At 42.3% G+C, this 16935-nt stretch overlaps 1 protein-coding gene across 2 annotated transcripts in view; it reads right to left on the reverse strand.

Annotated features, from left to right (window-relative positions):
* The window catches only part of fut8b (fucosyltransferase 8b (alpha (1,6) fucosyltransferase)), a 93698-nt gene that overhangs the window by 14361 nt on the left and 62402 nt on the right, over positions 1 to 16935 (reverse strand). For both annotated transcript variants that reach the window (XM_084377285.1, XM_084377286.1), the window contains 2 exons: positions 13059 to 13173; positions 6785 to 7022 (listed from right to left, as the gene is read on the reverse strand). In XM_084377285.1, the coding sequence (XP_084233411.1) occupies positions 6785 to 7022; positions 13059 to 13173 (353 nt within the window). The remainder of the gene's footprint in view (positions 1 to 6784; positions 7023 to 13058; positions 13174 to 16935) is intronic.

A 16935-nucleotide genomic window follows, 5' to 3' on the forward strand; every position in this document is an offset into this window, starting at 1 on the left:
TCTGCTCATATATAGCCAAAGGAAATGGATTAATACAAATTATTACATAGAGCCCCTTTAACCAGTCGTTTTGTCTTTCAGATATCAGACACAAGTACAAAATAGTCATCATAGTTTCCCGGAACCCAAAGTACTGACTTCACATTGCCCGTTTTGACTGTCCAACAGTCCAAAACCAAATTATATTGCAAAGCAGAGTGAAAAGCAGCAAATGCTCACATATGCATCCTTTAGCTACACCCACTCAGGTAATGGTGAGACATGAAATGTGATCCAGGAAGGACAGTTTGAGTAGTATATCTTTGATTTTTAAGACACCAAAACACTGCACAGTGGTTTATAACACCCTGAGACAGGACTGTCAACTGTGGAAAATGGTTAATCTTTAATAATTAATGAATCCTTCGTTGTGAATCGACATCACAATGTGTGCAGATTAACTCAACTCAGCTCTTTCACATTTACATGTGGGTTTTTTTTGCGTTTTCGCAGCATTCAAGCTAAATGTTCAGATTGCAGCACTTGATAAATATTAACAAAGTTGCCACTGGGTAGTCTTTCTGCCACAAAGTCATTGGAACCATGGCGACGTCTGCCTACTGTCACACTGTGTGCATAGCCTCTATTGAGCTATTCAAGTTATCACAGAAAATCTAAATTAATGTCAGTTTTTTCCCCAATATATTGTTCAGCGCTTGTTATGACCATTGCGAGGTAAACAGGAGAAATACACTTTTCATATTCCCAATGTTGTGTCCAACAAAAGTTCTTTGTCTTGTTCCAGTGTTTTTATACTACTGTGTTTATTTTCTTCACAGAGACGCTATCTCTGCCTCCTGTCTGGAGACTACAGATGTAAATTAGCATAAAGCTAACTCTGGCACACGGAAAAGCTGTGCACTGTCCACACAAACAAACAAATAAATAAATTAGCTCTCTGAAGTAAATTTGTGATATTTGGCGATGTACACAGTAAACTGACTCGACTGGTTCAAACCTCATGTGAGTAAACTGTCTGTAGGATTTAGAAAGCCAGTGCCTCATTTGAGTTCTGAAGGAAATCAGATGCACCTGTTCAGGAAAGACACATTACAGCTTTTATTCTTTCCTCTTTTGTTAAGTAAAAGGAGTTTGAAGACATCAGCAAGTTTTAGCGTAGCCTTCAGTAAAATCTGTCGGTTCTGTCATACAACTGACAAAACTGATAATCATCTGTAGGCTGTCTGTGCGCGATACTCTGTGAGAAATAAAAAAATATTACGTTGTGAGATATTTCAGCATTATTGCTCAGCCCCATTATATCCATTCCTGTTCTGTTTCCAGCGTGAATCCAAACCGCTCCAACCTCGGTGAGTCCAGCTTTTGTGATTGACAGCTGCTCTTTGCATGTCCTTGCTTAAAGGCCAAGGTAAGCTCCTTTCTATCAAGGCTGTGTTGGGCCAGGGGCTGATGCAAGGACCTGGATTGGAGGGACTGGGGGTGGGGGTGGGGGGTGGGGTGGCTGCTGGTCAGTCTGGCACTGGCCCCTTCAGGCTGAGTCCTGCTTGGCAGAGGCCCTGGGCAGAAGGTTGAGCATGGCTGATTACGAAGGTCACCTCTCTGGGCAGCAGAAAGCCCCCCGTGCACTGCCAGCCCACCACTAAACATCAAGGCCAACTGTCCGTACACAAAGACACACTCATGTGTATGATGCACACCTGCACGTGTCAACAAAGGTGGAAAGCATACAAGCCGGCAAACACGCGTGTACCAACCCAGAGAAAACGGATGAACATGCACAGGTCTTGTGAACAGCTGGGTGATCAATCTAACGGTGAGAACTAACGGGGGTTCAAATAAAACAGCAATGAAAAGAATGCACACACAAGCACACACACACACCCACACACACACACAGCCCCAGTTAATCTCATCTCACCAGAAGGGATATGCCTGGCAGACAAAACCTTCACTCTCTTTCAGTCTTAAAACCCGAGGAGAGTTTTTTTTTGTCCGTGTGTGTGCGTGTGTAAACCCCTGATTTACGTAAAAACAAGTTGGAGGCCTGTGCTCTGTCAGGCTAAAGTGGCTTCTCTAACTGCCAGAGACAGGCCCTAATACGGCTGCAAACACATCCACGACACACTTCCAAATAAATGGCATAATGACTCATTAAAAATGGCCTTTCACAGAAAGGGTACATAAAAAAAACACGTTAAAAACAAGGACAGAAACAGAGGCTTCAATTTGTGTGCGTGTTTGCCTGGGCATGAACTGAATATAAATTGGTATAAGCATTAAATATTGAACAGAAAAAATATTCCCAGGCCTGTCTTTGCTTATATAACAGCATTGGCATGATTCACATAAGGGGGAATGGGCATATTTTGAGGCCTGCACTTCTTGGCACGAAATGTACAGATATGCAGTATGTCTTCCTCCCACAGCTACTTAATTAGATCACAAAGCTCTTCTAAATTTCATCACAACTCCAAAGCCTCTGCATAGATTTTCTGTATGCATCATGACTTGAATCACACAGGCCTGCACTGCCACTGACGCAGAATTCCTACACTGTATTTTAAACCTATGATGTATACCGAGCCTAATAAATATTTCATAAGATTAACACAGCTATGAAACCGGAGAAGCAAGAGTGACACCAACCAGACAGAAAATACGGAGCCTCTCCATTCATAATACATTTGAGACTCAGTTTATGAACTTGGAGAACTCTTGTTCCAGCCTTTACATGGCAGGGAACATTATGTTTCTCCTGCTGCTCTCAGACTCTCTCATAAGGCAGTAATATCTCTACAGAAAACCTCAAAGGAATACACTCTCTTTGGCAAATTAGCTCTTTGATCAACGAACCATTGTTCCACAAGAAGACTGGTTTCCCCTTTGTGTGTTCAGAATTTAGTCTGTTATACCCGGCCTGTGAGATGGCGCTAAGCTCTCGCATGCTGTCCATTGAACATAAAAGTTGTAGTAAAACAGCAACATGCACCAGTGGGTTAAACAGACGGGAGGGTCGGTTATTTAAAACTCATTACTTTCTTTAAGAACTGACAGAAGTGCGGCTGAAGCGCCAAGAAGCTAAAATCATCTCGAACTAAAAGCTGGCGCTGAATGTCCGTCCAGATTTATAGTGGTTGAGTGTAATTAAAAGTTTTTGTACAACTGCTCGTGTTCAGAGAATATTGAAGAATTTTGGTTTGTAGAAAAACACGTTTGTACAGTATTTCTCAATGAAGGGATCAGGGGCATCTGCATTCATATCCAGGATCCAATCCTGAGAGACAGGTGGGTCAATACAAAAATATTATTAGATCCCTAAATAAAACCAATATTTTGCCAACTTTAGTTTGCATTTTACTACCACCACCAAGGACGTTTTGTTTTCGCCAGTGTCCTTTAATTGGTTGGTTGGTTTGTCAGCAGGATTACACAAAAACTACTGAACAGATTTCCATTAAATTTGGATAGAGGATGGAGGATAGACCGTGTTAACTTTTGGTGCAGATCTGGATAAAGGGACGGAGCCAGGAATTTTTTCTCACTTTCTTTGACATCACGAGATAGGACATTTTTCGACATTTTCCTTAATTTTTCAGGGAATAATCCATAATCTTGATAAAAATTGTGCCATATTTAGTTGGCTGTTCGACCAAAATTCTTAAATATAGCACATTCAAATTCGAAAAAATGTCTGGCAGAAAAGCATTTTTATATTTTCAAGCTAAGCCATAAAAAAACCCATTGTTTTGGCATCAGAACTGAAATTTGGGTATTGTCTCAGCACCAGTATTGAAAACTTCAAAAGCCAGTATGAAAAGAGGGCCACTCTCACACAGGCCATCGGGGGATAATTTAATATAATATATGCATTTTTTTTACTTACTTTCTTTACTTTAACTTCCTGTAAAAATCCCCACACAACTAATTTTATCCTCCCAATTCTATTTTCCGACACAAAGCTTCCCTTGTTTTGTTCTCCCCATTTCCCATTTGCGGGAAGAAACTCAGCAGATCCCATAATGACTTCATCGCTATCTTTGATTTCCCTCCCCCAAGCTATATGTTTTCCTGATAGAACTTCCCTGTCACAGATGGATATACCAAGCATCCTCTCTCTTGTCTATAAATGTCTCATATCCTAGGGGAAGCACTTAACAGAAAGTGGGATAACCATGTAAAGATAAATGAGGAAAGGTGGAATCCAGTAGGGCTGCTAAATAAAATAACAAAGCCAATTTTCCACATAAACACAAAAAGATAAAAACCTTATCATGTGAAGTAGCTGACATGGTAGGAAACAAACAGTCGTGAACCATAAAAGAAGAGGCCATGTTTTGCTAGAACATCATATTTGTAAATGTAGGTGCACTGGCACCATTTCAAGTATTCTGGAAATCAGTATTCACTACATATAAACATTGTAATTGTACTGGCATGGGCAAACAGTCCACCTAATTAATGAGATATTCAATGTATATCTAGTTATTAATTCAAGGATTTAGCAGCCCGTTGTGGTCCAGTGCCCCAAGGAATGTTCTTTCCTGCACTGTTAACACAACAGGCATGAACACAGGCATAACCAAGTACCCAACAGGCTTACATTAGCTATGCCAAGCTAGTTAGCTGGCTTGGTCAACAGAACATACTGCTGCTGCAAATGGCAAAACTTTATAAGGAAGAGAATTCAGACTGCTAAACTGGCCTGAGGAGGGGGGTGGCGTTTGCAGCGAGTTGGCTGTAGGCTGTGAGCAGGCAGACGGCATATATATGGATCTATAGGAGGCGGTTTCGAAGACAGACACCAGAGACAGACATTAGATAGTGGAAAAGGACACATGAAAGGCAGGAGAATAAGAGAAGAAAGGCACTGGGAGAGCAGAAGATAAGGAGGGAGAGCCCAGGAGAGCACGAGTCAAATGAAGCGATAGGAGAAAAATGAAGAGCTGAAAGGATGCAGCGACGAGAACAAGAAAGCAATGAGAAAGAAATTGATAGCGAGGGAGAGGGAGAGGCAGGCACAGTCTCACAGTAAAACCTCAATCATCAATGGTCTTCATTTACAAATGCTTTGGTTTTGTCAGCTTAGCACAGGCAAACACACTTATACTGAAGGAATATCCATTAATCATATTAAAAATCTAAACTTCGATTCGAGCCTCTACACAATCTCATTCATAATGAATCTGCCACCTTTGCAGTCGTAGGGAGATCCATTTCCCCCAAACAAGCACATCGATCTTCACTCCAAGGTATTCTGGTACCAGGTATACATTATGAACCACCGTATGCCCTAGTATGGTTTTCATTATAGACAGTCCACGACTGGCACAGAATTCTAATAACAGCCATAAATAAAGAGAAAAATAACCCACAGCCAGGCACAGCTGTGCTTTAATGCTAGCATAAGCATGCTACAACGCTCAAAATGAAAATGTTAACATGCTGATGTTTTGCAGGTACGATGTTTCCCTACGTACACTGCCACTTAGTTTAGCAAGTTGTCCTGATAACATTTGCTGAATGATGAAAAGCTGACACTAAACTAAAATTCTGTTTCTGTCTTAAAGTATGAATGAGGAGATAAAAGTTGAAACAAGTCCTGGGAAGGATTTTAAAATATAAGGCAGAACATAGTGTAAGCTGCGGGATAAATTATTGCTCGACTCACGGTTCGGAGCTGAACTGCACTGCTTGACAAACGAGTGGGAGATGAACTGTATTGTTTGTCTATTGGTTAGAAGCTAAACTACAATGCTTGACTAACAGGGCGGAGCTAAACGGCATTGCTTGAAAAATGGCTCAGGGCTAAACTGCTTTGCTGGCTTAAGAATGGAAAACGGCCTAACTAACAGACCAACAATAGCCCTCCGGCAAACACAAGGCTGTAGGTACTGCTAAGTCCATGAAATATGTACAAGGAAGTTCAGTTTGAAAGCCAATTAAAAGCCAAGACCCTGCATGTTTACACTCCTTTGGGGTCTCCACTGATATTTAAAATTCTTATGGAAAATAAAAATTAAATATTTGATTCATATACAGCACTTGCTTCAAGAGTAGAAAAGTGGACCTATGCTGATGGGGTTGTCAGATTGAGTAGACTTTGACTAACATGTGGTTAGAAAAGTACAATTTTCACATCAACGCTAGATTAAATATTGATGTCAAAGTGGGTTTGCATCAGGGAAATGTTTACATTGCATGAGACAAGCTTTCAATGTGAAAATGTAAGGCCCTCAGTCAGTCTGTGAAACAACCAGCGGCTGCAACAGATAAACATAAGCTGCTTTCCTCAGTTAAGATGCATTTGCTATAATTGCTGGAATTCAAGTCTGTGGTCAAGGATAGACTACGATGAAAGAGATTCTCAGTGTACACGAACTGACGAATAAAAACTGCGCGAGGAGCTTGAGTCAAGAAATAATAAACAACACTTCTGCAATCTCGGTCCACATCGGACATTACAAGCAGAATCTTACTGTAGGTCAGAGGAGCCGGTTGTTTACTGAAATCAAGTCGCAGGATTTCTTGGCAATAAAACCTTTGAACAATAACCTGCTGCTGCGATATTGGCTGCCAAAGTGCTTTAACAGGGATTGCATAGTCCTGCTTAGCCAGGGAGTTTGCACTTCGTTTTCGCTGCAGCAGCACAAATGAGAGGTCTGGCAGACCCTATCTTTTAGCTGGGATAGTCAAAATAAAAAAAGCGAGGGTTATTTGAATTTTTAAGCAACCAACTACAACTGTGTGTAGCTCATGATGCAGGTGTTTGTATTTGTGTACCTACCTGACCAGTGTCCAGTGGTGGCTCCAGAGCGGTCGGTGCAGGTGTTACTGACGGGCAGGAAGACTGTCTCCCAGCCGCCGGGGGCGTAACGCCAGTTGTGAGACTCCAGGATGAGCGTGCGCTGGGTGCCATAAGCAATCATGAAGCAGTAGACGACATGGTGGAGCTGGCAGCCATAACCACAGCCCTTATTGATGTTACACACCAGCTTTCTCGCCTTACTGCAGTCTGGGGGGTTCTAGGAAGAGGAGAGGAAGGAATGTTTCAACATTTTTTATTGCTTGACCTTCGTCTTGTATCTCTCAAAGCCCCGCTCTCTGACTTGTAATAACACATGGCTCATATTGTTTTCTTTGTTCCCTTCGCCTGTCTGTCTCATACTCCACTTCAGTCTAATTTTACACCTGTTCAGTCTGTTTCTCGCTTCGGCTTTTTCTCTTCTCCTGCCACTTTCTTTTTCTCTTACTCTTGTTCTCTGTGATAACCTTGCAAATTCCTCTTTCACTATCTTTTCCATCTCTTTTTATCTTCTACTTCTTACTCTCTTATTGTTCAAATAACAAAAATGGTTATATCATACTTTATAGTCGCACGTATTCTCTGTGGAGTCAAAGCCTAATACAGCACCTTTTCACCACTATTGAAAACACAAGTAGTCACATTGTTGAACTGGCTGACACGTCTCTTCAATACTTTGAATATGGGCACTGTAGTTCATTTTGAGTGAAAAACAAATACGTTGTAAATATTTACTAGCAGTGTTTCCCACAGGATTTCCTGAGGCTATGGAGGGTGGACCTCAGACCCTCTAGGGGCCCATGGAATTTTTTTTTTTTTTGCACATTTTCAAGTTGAATGTCTCAAGCTTTATCTCTGCTGCTGCAGTTCATAAACCCAGTTGCATTTATCAAATGTAATAAATAACGCACGCTGTACTTCAGTCTCAAGTTTGTCTGGCACAAAGTCACAGAACACTGCTGGAAGTGGCTTGCAAATAAAACACAAACCGAGGAACTTCACCAGCTAGGTTAGCAATGACAGACTTGAGAAAAATCGACAGCACTGCCCTGGTGCTTGACTGACTTGTTTGACTCCTGAAAGATAGTTTGCTAAAGCAACGGCGCAAACTGTTAGAGATCTTTCATGGTATGAGAATCTTTAAAACTGTGGTGGGACAAATAAGACTGTGTCTGGCCACTACAGTCAAGGTAATTAATGGGAAACACTGCACTAGCACATATTAATGTGTCTGAATACAGTACCCAGCAAATAAACTACTTTAGCTGTTTTTTTCTTTTTTCTAAATATGAAGAAATGATGTAATTGTGACCAGATTTGTAAAGAATCAAGTCCTCAGTTACCCCTTTCATGTTTGGATGCCAATGTAGGCATGCAAAGCCAGGAGCAACGCTTATTAAGGGTTGACGTAATCTGCCGTATTTGTTCCAAGCAATGCTGGGAAATTGGAGACGTATGCAGTGACTGAATGATGTGACTCTGACGGTGGCTCTCATGCCTGTGGAAAAGCAAACTGGTTCTTAAAAGATCGAATCAACTCGGAAACAGCACTAGCACCAGCCCAGAACCAGTGTGGAGTGCCAATGCGAGGCGGAAGACAAAGTATTCAAAGATGGACAAACTAGTGGGTCTGGTGTTTCCCTGGGATTTGTTGACAATAAGGAAATTGTAGAATATAACCAGCCTTATCCTGTAACATCTCGTCCTCCTTAATCTCTCTTGTTCTTGCATTCTCTTATTCCCTCACTTGTCACTGCCACATTTCTTTTTTTGCTTTTTGTCCTTTTCCCTGTCGTTTTCACCCTTTCCCCTCAATCTCTCCCCCTCCTATTTTCTTTCACTCTTTCTTCCTCGTACCCCTTTCTCTCTGATCCCCCTCCCTCCTCTCATAAATTAGCTTCAATATCAAGTCTGAGGGTTAGAATACCAAATGAGAGGCACTGGAGAAGAAACAAGGATTTCTCTTTTCAGCATAAAAGAAAGGAAAAAAAAGTGGAAACCAACAGAGTGACACATGCTGTGTTGTCGATGAGTCGCCGGGCGGTTTGTGATTCGCTCGGCAGCCGGTTTGAGCGACTCCGCAACGCTCGTGCCAACCAGCTTCCTAAACAGCAATTACCGGCTGATGGGAGTGTTTTCCTCATTAGGCTGCTGCAGCTGTGGATGGTTCACAGTAATCAGGCCGCACGGCACCCACCGGCTAACGCTGCCTATCACACACTAGCAGGAGAGGAAGAGGAAGAGAGGGGAGGAGGAGGAGGAGAGGGAAGCGAAGGGGAAAAGAGATGAGAGGATAAGAAAACACGAGTGGAGATGAAATGAGAAAGAAGACAGGAGGCAATAGAAAAGAGGGGCAAGGAGAGGAAATAACGAAAAAAATGAAAGGAGAGAGGAGAGGACGGGCGCCTTTTAGGTGCTGAAAACTGATTACCACCACAACTGTTCAATAGCGTGAAGACAGCAGCCATCGAGCTGACAGGACAAGCCACGGAGGTATTTCCTCTAAGTTACAGGCTGCCGGTTCATTACTAGCCCGATTGCTGTGAGCAAACTCACTGTACTAACAATCTACAGCGGCGTCCTGACGAAAGAACACGCGTGAAGCCTTTCGACAGAGCTTGGCGTGTCAGCACACAATGTCTGCATGAGATCAATGAGCGGCGTTAGCCATGTGGCGGGCAGGCCACCATTGGATGCCGGCTTGATAATGACGAGGCTGGAATGACTCCGAAGCGCTGAGAGACTCGGTTCAAGGATAATGACGGCAGATGCGTGCACAAAGGCAGCCTCTGAGTACCGCTCTGTACTGTAGGTTAAGTGCCTGTTTAAATGGTGTTCTTTTGGAGTGTGCAACATAGACAGGCAGTTGCAGAGTGATTCAGTTCAGAGAGACCACTGTGATATTGTTTATGTAGAGAATATGGCAGACATCAACTGGATATGAGGAATCGAAAGTAAGGCTCAGGTAATTATCCACTGTGGTGCCCACATTCAAAAACTGTAGAGGAAGATGAAAGGAAGCTGTGAACACTTTAGGAAATCTAAAGAGAGGTGTTGTGGAGGTAAATGTCTGTTTTGCTTATCTCTGGTGCCAGCAGATTTACAGTATATCCCGCTCCATCAAGGTCTTTGTAGTTTTTCCTCATGGACAGGTCGTGACACCTTTTATGCAACAGTGCGTCAATTAAAGAGAGTAGTTAGCGTGAAGATTAACATCTACACTAACTGAAGTGTCAACGAGCTCTACCTCAAGAGAGAATCCGAGCAAGAGGAAGTTAAAGATTTGATCATTTCATTGTGAGTTTTATTACATCAAACCCCATTTTATACTGTTTACTGTGGGCAATGTTTCTCAGCAATATCCTATTTAATGGTTGCATTCTGTAAACGCCTCTATTTCATTGTCACTTGCTGAGTTTGCCTTTCCTGCCACAGGATTCAAGTTGTGAACCCACACACAAGAGATTCATAGAAAAGAAGGCATTTACTCAGTAGACGAGCTGTGGTAAACAAAAGCCAGTGCAATGCACTTGATCACAGGTTCAATATGACTGCTTAAGACCACAAGGGTGCCTGTCTTCTTTAGTCTTCAATATTAAAACAATGCGATGTGATGAGTTCACTTACTTCATATTTCTCTGGCTCTGCTGTCAAGCGATACGGCAGTTTTCTTTTCTATGCATCCAGCAGATACGGAGCAACATTAGTAGTAATACAGAGTTGTGTTTCTGTCCACCTGTCACATTTCAAACCAATACTCAGTCTCCTCTTAGCTCTTTTTGGTCCCCAACTTCTGGGGAAATATCTGGCTCATTAAGCGCTAAATGCGCCACTATTTCCTAACTTTTCAATTTGTCTGCTGTTCGGTGATTTGCAGGTAGTGACGAGCCAGCTTTTAAGCTTTTGAGAGCAATGAGAGCGGTGACACGGAACCAGTAAAGTTGAAGCCGGAAAACCAACAAGCTGAAAGATGTTTAAAGCTCCCTAGAATGGAGTCATTTGATAAATCGCTATCGGTTCATGACCAGTGTCGTGCATGAATGTGCTCATATTTTTGGTGAACGGTGAACTGAACATATCTGTTTGCAACTAGAAGCAAAGAATTCGGTGTTGGATTTATCATTATGGATTTATTTTACAGCGTCTCCAAAAAGATACTGCAGTTGAGGCTGGATTACAAAGCTGCTCGTAGGGATACGATCGCGCCAGAGCCCTCATTAGCACGATGGTATCCTTCCAGCCAAAAATAATGTTAAGTCATTAACATGCAGCTTTCAAGGGATATTTTCTTTGTTGTACACAACATATTTTGCTATAGTATATTACATTGTGGATCCCAGATGGCCAGGTTGGGTGGTAGTGCTACAGTACACTGCAAGAAATAATACAGAAGAATATAGACGAGATGAACGGGAATTAGTAAATTTTTTGTGGCTGTGAGCTTCAAAATTAACTAAAATCACAGTTGTATATCAGTCAAGTTGCTGCTCCTGAGCGGCGGCGTTGAGTAATGACTAGAACATTTTTTTCATAACATTATGATGTCACAGTGCATTTTACCTTTGACCTTTTGGATATAAAATGTCATAATTTTATCCAATCAGACATTTGTGTGTCAAATTTATTCGGGATGAATTCTTGAGTTATGGCCAAAAGTATGTTTTGTGGGGTCACAGTGACCTTGATCTCTGACCTTTTGCCACCAAGATGTAATCAGTTCATTTTTGAGCCTAAGCGAACATTTGTAACAAATTTGTGGAATTATGTTTTTCGGAAATGTCTGTGATAAAAATGATAAAATATTAACTTGAATGAGTTCACTGTAATCTCTGTGAACCGAACTTTGAACTTACTCTCGTAAAGTGTGAACCTGCACAACACTGTTCACGACTATAAGCAACGTCCTTCACATACACGCAGTCATGTGCTCTCTTGTTAATATAAAACCACTGACTATAGCTACTTGAAGCTATGTAACTAACAGACTGGACACACCTGTTGAGTGACAATGATCCCCTGAGATGCGCTGCAAAAATGCCAAAAACGTCAAAACCATCATCTCGCTCGTTGCCAATTAACACCACTATATAAAGGCTCACGGTGCAGAAATAGATGAAAGCATGTCCAACAGAAATCCATCTGTAGAAGGCGGCCATGTTCACTCAATGTTGTGAGTGGACAGATGGAGCAGACGCGGAGATGGAGTTAGTTAAACCAGGAATGAAGGGAGAGGCTGGTGCGGGTGGCACACAGACAGCAGGATAGGAGGGAGACGTCGGTCTGTGTGTGTACATATAGACGTGTGAATATGAGTGAGGGAGATAGCAACACACACACACACACACACACACACACACACACACACACACACACACACACACACACACACACACACACACACACACACACACACACACACACACACACACACACAGGGCATCTCTTTGCATCCATCTTGTGGCTGAGCGTGTATGCGCCAATTGCTTGCGTAGGTGTGGGTGAATCCATCTGTGCACGACTCTGTGTGTGTGTGATGAATTAGTGATGGCAGCTGGTGGAGCGGTGTGATCCCTCAGCGGTGGTGACAGCAGCTGTTAGTGGTGCTGTCTCCGCCCAGCCAGACTGACTGGGTCCTCTTCATCAAACACACCGGCTCATTAATGCTGCAGGGCCCGGTGCCGTGGCGCACCGCCCCACCCAGAACCCGGCAGCACCAGAGCTGGGGAAGGAGAGCGGGGCGGCTGCGGGTGAGCGGATGTGTCATTGCTCTCAGGTTGTGTGTGTGTGTGTGTGTGTTGAACTGTAAGCATATGTGAATCTATCTAAGCCCGAGTACATTCGTGTTTCTGTCTGTCCTTATCCCGCGTAGACGCTTTTTGCAATACCGCATGTGTGCCGATCTGTCATTCTGCAAGTCAGCATGTTCGTCTGTGGCGCATGCATGTGTGTCACTAAAATGGTGACAAGCAACAAGAATCCTGCCCGACAGATCCAACTGCTGAAACAGCCTGCTATCACATTCCTCACCTGCTCCTCGTGGAAACTGATTCTGACAGTTATGGATGGTGCAAATGAGACAAGCAAGTGTGAAAGATGTCGTGAAAAACGCATATGCGCTTTTGCACGCGTGATGGAAACATCCGCAAAAATGTTTACTACGTCTTTGTGGGTGTGTGTATGAGTCTATTTGTGAGTGTATGAATGAGAGAGGCAGTAGATGGCCAGTTGGCGAAGCAGCAGGTGTGTCTGTAGATACCTGTAGGTAGGTGATTCTGTTCTGGACCAGATCCGACAGGTCTTTAGCTTCCTTCATTCTCCACTCGCCCACTCCGTCCGCCTGGCTGAGGTAGTACAAGTTTGTCATGATGGACCTGCAGGCACAGACACATTACAACACTTTAATTATTAAAGCTGAACAGAGACACTGATTGCTACCACCTCTTTTGGGCAGTTTGTGCTTTTTTAAGGTTTGCAATACAGTGTACAACTGGCAGCGTAATCTCAAGATGTTGAGTGAGCCATGTCACATTATCAAATACCCAAACTACATCTTTCATAGGTTCAGATTTGCAAGATTATTTCAACCAAAAATGGAAATTCAGTCATTGTGTACTCACCCTCAGGCCAACTGAAAGTTGGGTGAAGGTTTATAGTCCACAAAACATTTCTGGTGCTTCACAGCAAAACAAACAAAACAAAAAAAGCATTAAACAGCTCCATACAGCTCCTCTGGCGAAAGCCCTGGGATCTTAAATTGATTTAAAAAGACAATATTTACACTCTTTTTTAAAGCCAACGTCCCCGTCTACTTCACCTGTTTAAGGCAATGCTGCAATGCCGTTTTGCTGTGAAGCTCCATAAAAGTTTTGTGAACTATAAAACTTCACCTGACTTTCCATCGGCATTAGGGTGATTCCTTTAATAACCTCTCATACATTGCAATCAAACATAACACCCCATTTTCAGGACAGACACTTCTCTTTTTCTTTCATTAACAATGATAATATGTAGGACAGTCATTAAGCTGCAAGGTTTTAAAGAGTATAAACATATAAGGGACTGCCCGAGTAGATGACGAAACATGTGACCTCATGTCCTCAACTAAGACATCAACAACTCTATCATGTCTTGCATTTTATTCCCAATGGTGTCATTCAGTGTGTGGCAAGGACTCAGTAACACATTCGTGGTCATGATGCAATTAAAAGGGCAACTTGTTGGGAAACCAGAGAAACGTCACACTGTATTTACTACATTGATCTTAGCTGTCAATTTGTGTGTCCGCCAGATCAGAAAACAAAGAACATATCGACAGGTTTACAGCCACACGATCACAAACGGAAAATGTATACATACAGATTTCAAATACTGCGTTTGGATTCAGTAAAGTCAATTAGAACTTGTATTGCCGCAGGTCTCTGTGACAATAAATCGTGTGGATCAGAGTGAACTCGGCTCTAATCATGTGGCGCGTCGTAAGCATGGCGCAAGAAAAATGTGTTTTTTGATTTGAGATGGAGTGCGTAAATGTGAAAAGCAGAGAAAAAGGACTTGTCACTGGAATTTTTGACCACAGCTGCTTGTAAACACATAAAGCGCGTTACTGCTGCCAGCATTGGTGTTTGTCTGGGTCTGTTCCGGTCAACTGGATTTTGGATCGAACCTGCTTATCCTCAGGCCTTCGGATGGGATCGCATCGGAGAACTCATTTATACATGTTGGGTTCAGGTTGGTTTTCCAGGGGTACATTTAAGATTGGATCCAACGTTCTTTCATCTGTGGTTGTACTAGACCATTGAGGCTGTTGTAAATCAATAAGCAGGGCTGCTTTATGGCAATATTGATTTTACAGAAGTTTTGCATTAACCTGACACAGGACTGTAACAGATTTTTTTCCATTTTCTAATTCACCAGAAACACTCCTACCTCTTTTTTTGCCTCAGCTTTTAACCTTTTTAACTGCCAAAAGAAAATGTACAGCACCAATACCAGAAATTTTAAAGTACATATACAATTTAAATCAATATTGCCACTCCTACTTAAAAATGCAGACGAGTTAGGTCAACATAATCTTGACGAAGTGAATATTTTGTACAGTAAGGTCAAACAGTCTGACACCACTAGTCAAGATACTTCTGTGTTGCATTAGTACGCCCTTTTGCTTTAATGATAGCATGCACTTGAGCTGACATTGACTCAAGTTTGGCACGCCATGTGGGAGTCATCAGGTTTGGCACAAACTTGTGGAGTCCATACAGGCTTGAGTGGATGCTGCCATTAAAGCAAAAAGGTATATAAAGTAATCATTTTCAGAATATCTGAGTTTTCAATATGCCCCCCATTTACTTTAATGCACTCGAGCTGGCATGGACTCCACAAGTTTGTGCAAAACCTAATGACTTGATTCTATACTGCAGCAGGACAATGGCTCCAAATAGACCTCAAAGCTTTAAAGAATGTCTTGAAGACCAAAGAAGACCAATGAGTCCTGGCTGACATGGACTTTCCTCCACAGTCACCTGACCTCATCCCCACTGAACATTTATGAGGGTATTTAAAAACTGAGAAAGCTTTGTGGAACACTGTCAAATCATGCTGGGATAACGTGAATGATCAGGTTCTGCACAAACTTGTGGAGCCCATACCAGCTCAAGTGCATGCTGCCATTAAATCAAAAGGGGGACATGCAAATACTAAGATATTCTACAATTTACTCAAACTACTTGCGGTCAATATCCTGCAGTATTATAAAGTCAAGGCATCAGGGTTTGCACAAACTTGTGGAGTCCAGCTTGAGTGCTGTATATTCTGAAATTCATGGAAATTTTTAAAGATTAAACTTGTATAATTTGATTTATTTACATGCGAAACAAATGCAAAAAAGAATTATTTTGATTGGTGGTCCAAGACTATTTGACCCTACTGTATATCTATAACTGTACCATTCTTGCCTGTTATAAGGCTGTTTCTCCTCACCACTGTCGCCACTGTCGCCACAAATGCTTGCTCATGAGGGAATGTTGGGTCTCTGTTAATTAAAGAGTATGGTCTAGACCTGCTCTAATTGGAAAGTGTCATCAGATAACTTTTGCTGTGATTCTGCGATACAAAAATAAAATTGACTTGACATGCTTGCATATCTCGTCTGTGACCTTATTTTTCCCAGATAGGATGCCTGTCTCACTCCTCTTCATATCCTCACATCAAATAAATGAACTTTGAATAAACTCTGCATGGATATTTTCCTCAACAAAACTCATATGAATCATGTGATTTGTGTACGCCAGCAGGCAGATTTTGAAGGCAACCCCCTCTTCTGCAGAAAACTCCGACAGCATTATGTGGCGCCTCGGGTAAAGTCATTTACCGGACAGCATATGTTGACAGTATACTGTGTGTTAAACATTATCATGGTTCAGCATGCGCTCACGATATTATAAAATGTGTTGTTTCTGTCATGCTGTAATGACAACAGCATATTTCTGGTTGTTTAGCTTTTTTTGGATTTAATTTGCCATCTGCGTGCCTCCAACAGAGAATATGTGTCCGTGTCACATACTGCCAAATTATGTGACCATCCACTTAAAACATGCCCAAGAGCTCTGATGTATGAGGCTGAGGGCAGATGCAAACACATCTCACTCTCACTCTCACACAAACACACACACACTTATACAAGCTTAATTTATTACTCATTTCTTTGACCCAAATCAGTCACATCCTGTGTGACTGAGAGTTCTTATGCACACATTCAGCAGTGCATGCACAGAGACACTCATACACAACACAGATCTATGTACCCTGTCCCATTTCAACAGCACGACAGGGTGAATGGTGTCTTTCTCTATGACGAAATAGCATCATTACTCATTGTCCCATTTTGAAGCTGGAACCACAATCGGTGAATGGATGTCAAACTCTCTTCCAGGAGAGCTCCGGGGAGCCATCACCGACCCTCTACGGGAAGGAGAAGCGAACCTTGCTGGACGTACAACTTAACAAGAAGGAATCAGCAGACAAGCCCTGGGGGATTTGGTAGCAAGTCGGGGGAACTCCACACAGCCACGAAGTCGTGCAGTCCTGAAGTCCTTATGTACTGAGGGGGTGCTCTTTTGTGGATGTAATTGTGTGTG

The sequence above is a fragment of the Pagrus pagrus genome, assembly GCF_965226575.1.
Source record: "Pagrus pagrus genome assembly, chromosome: 16".
Taxonomy (NCBI): Eukaryota; Metazoa; Chordata; class Actinopteri; order Spariformes; family Sparidae; genus Pagrus; species Pagrus pagrus.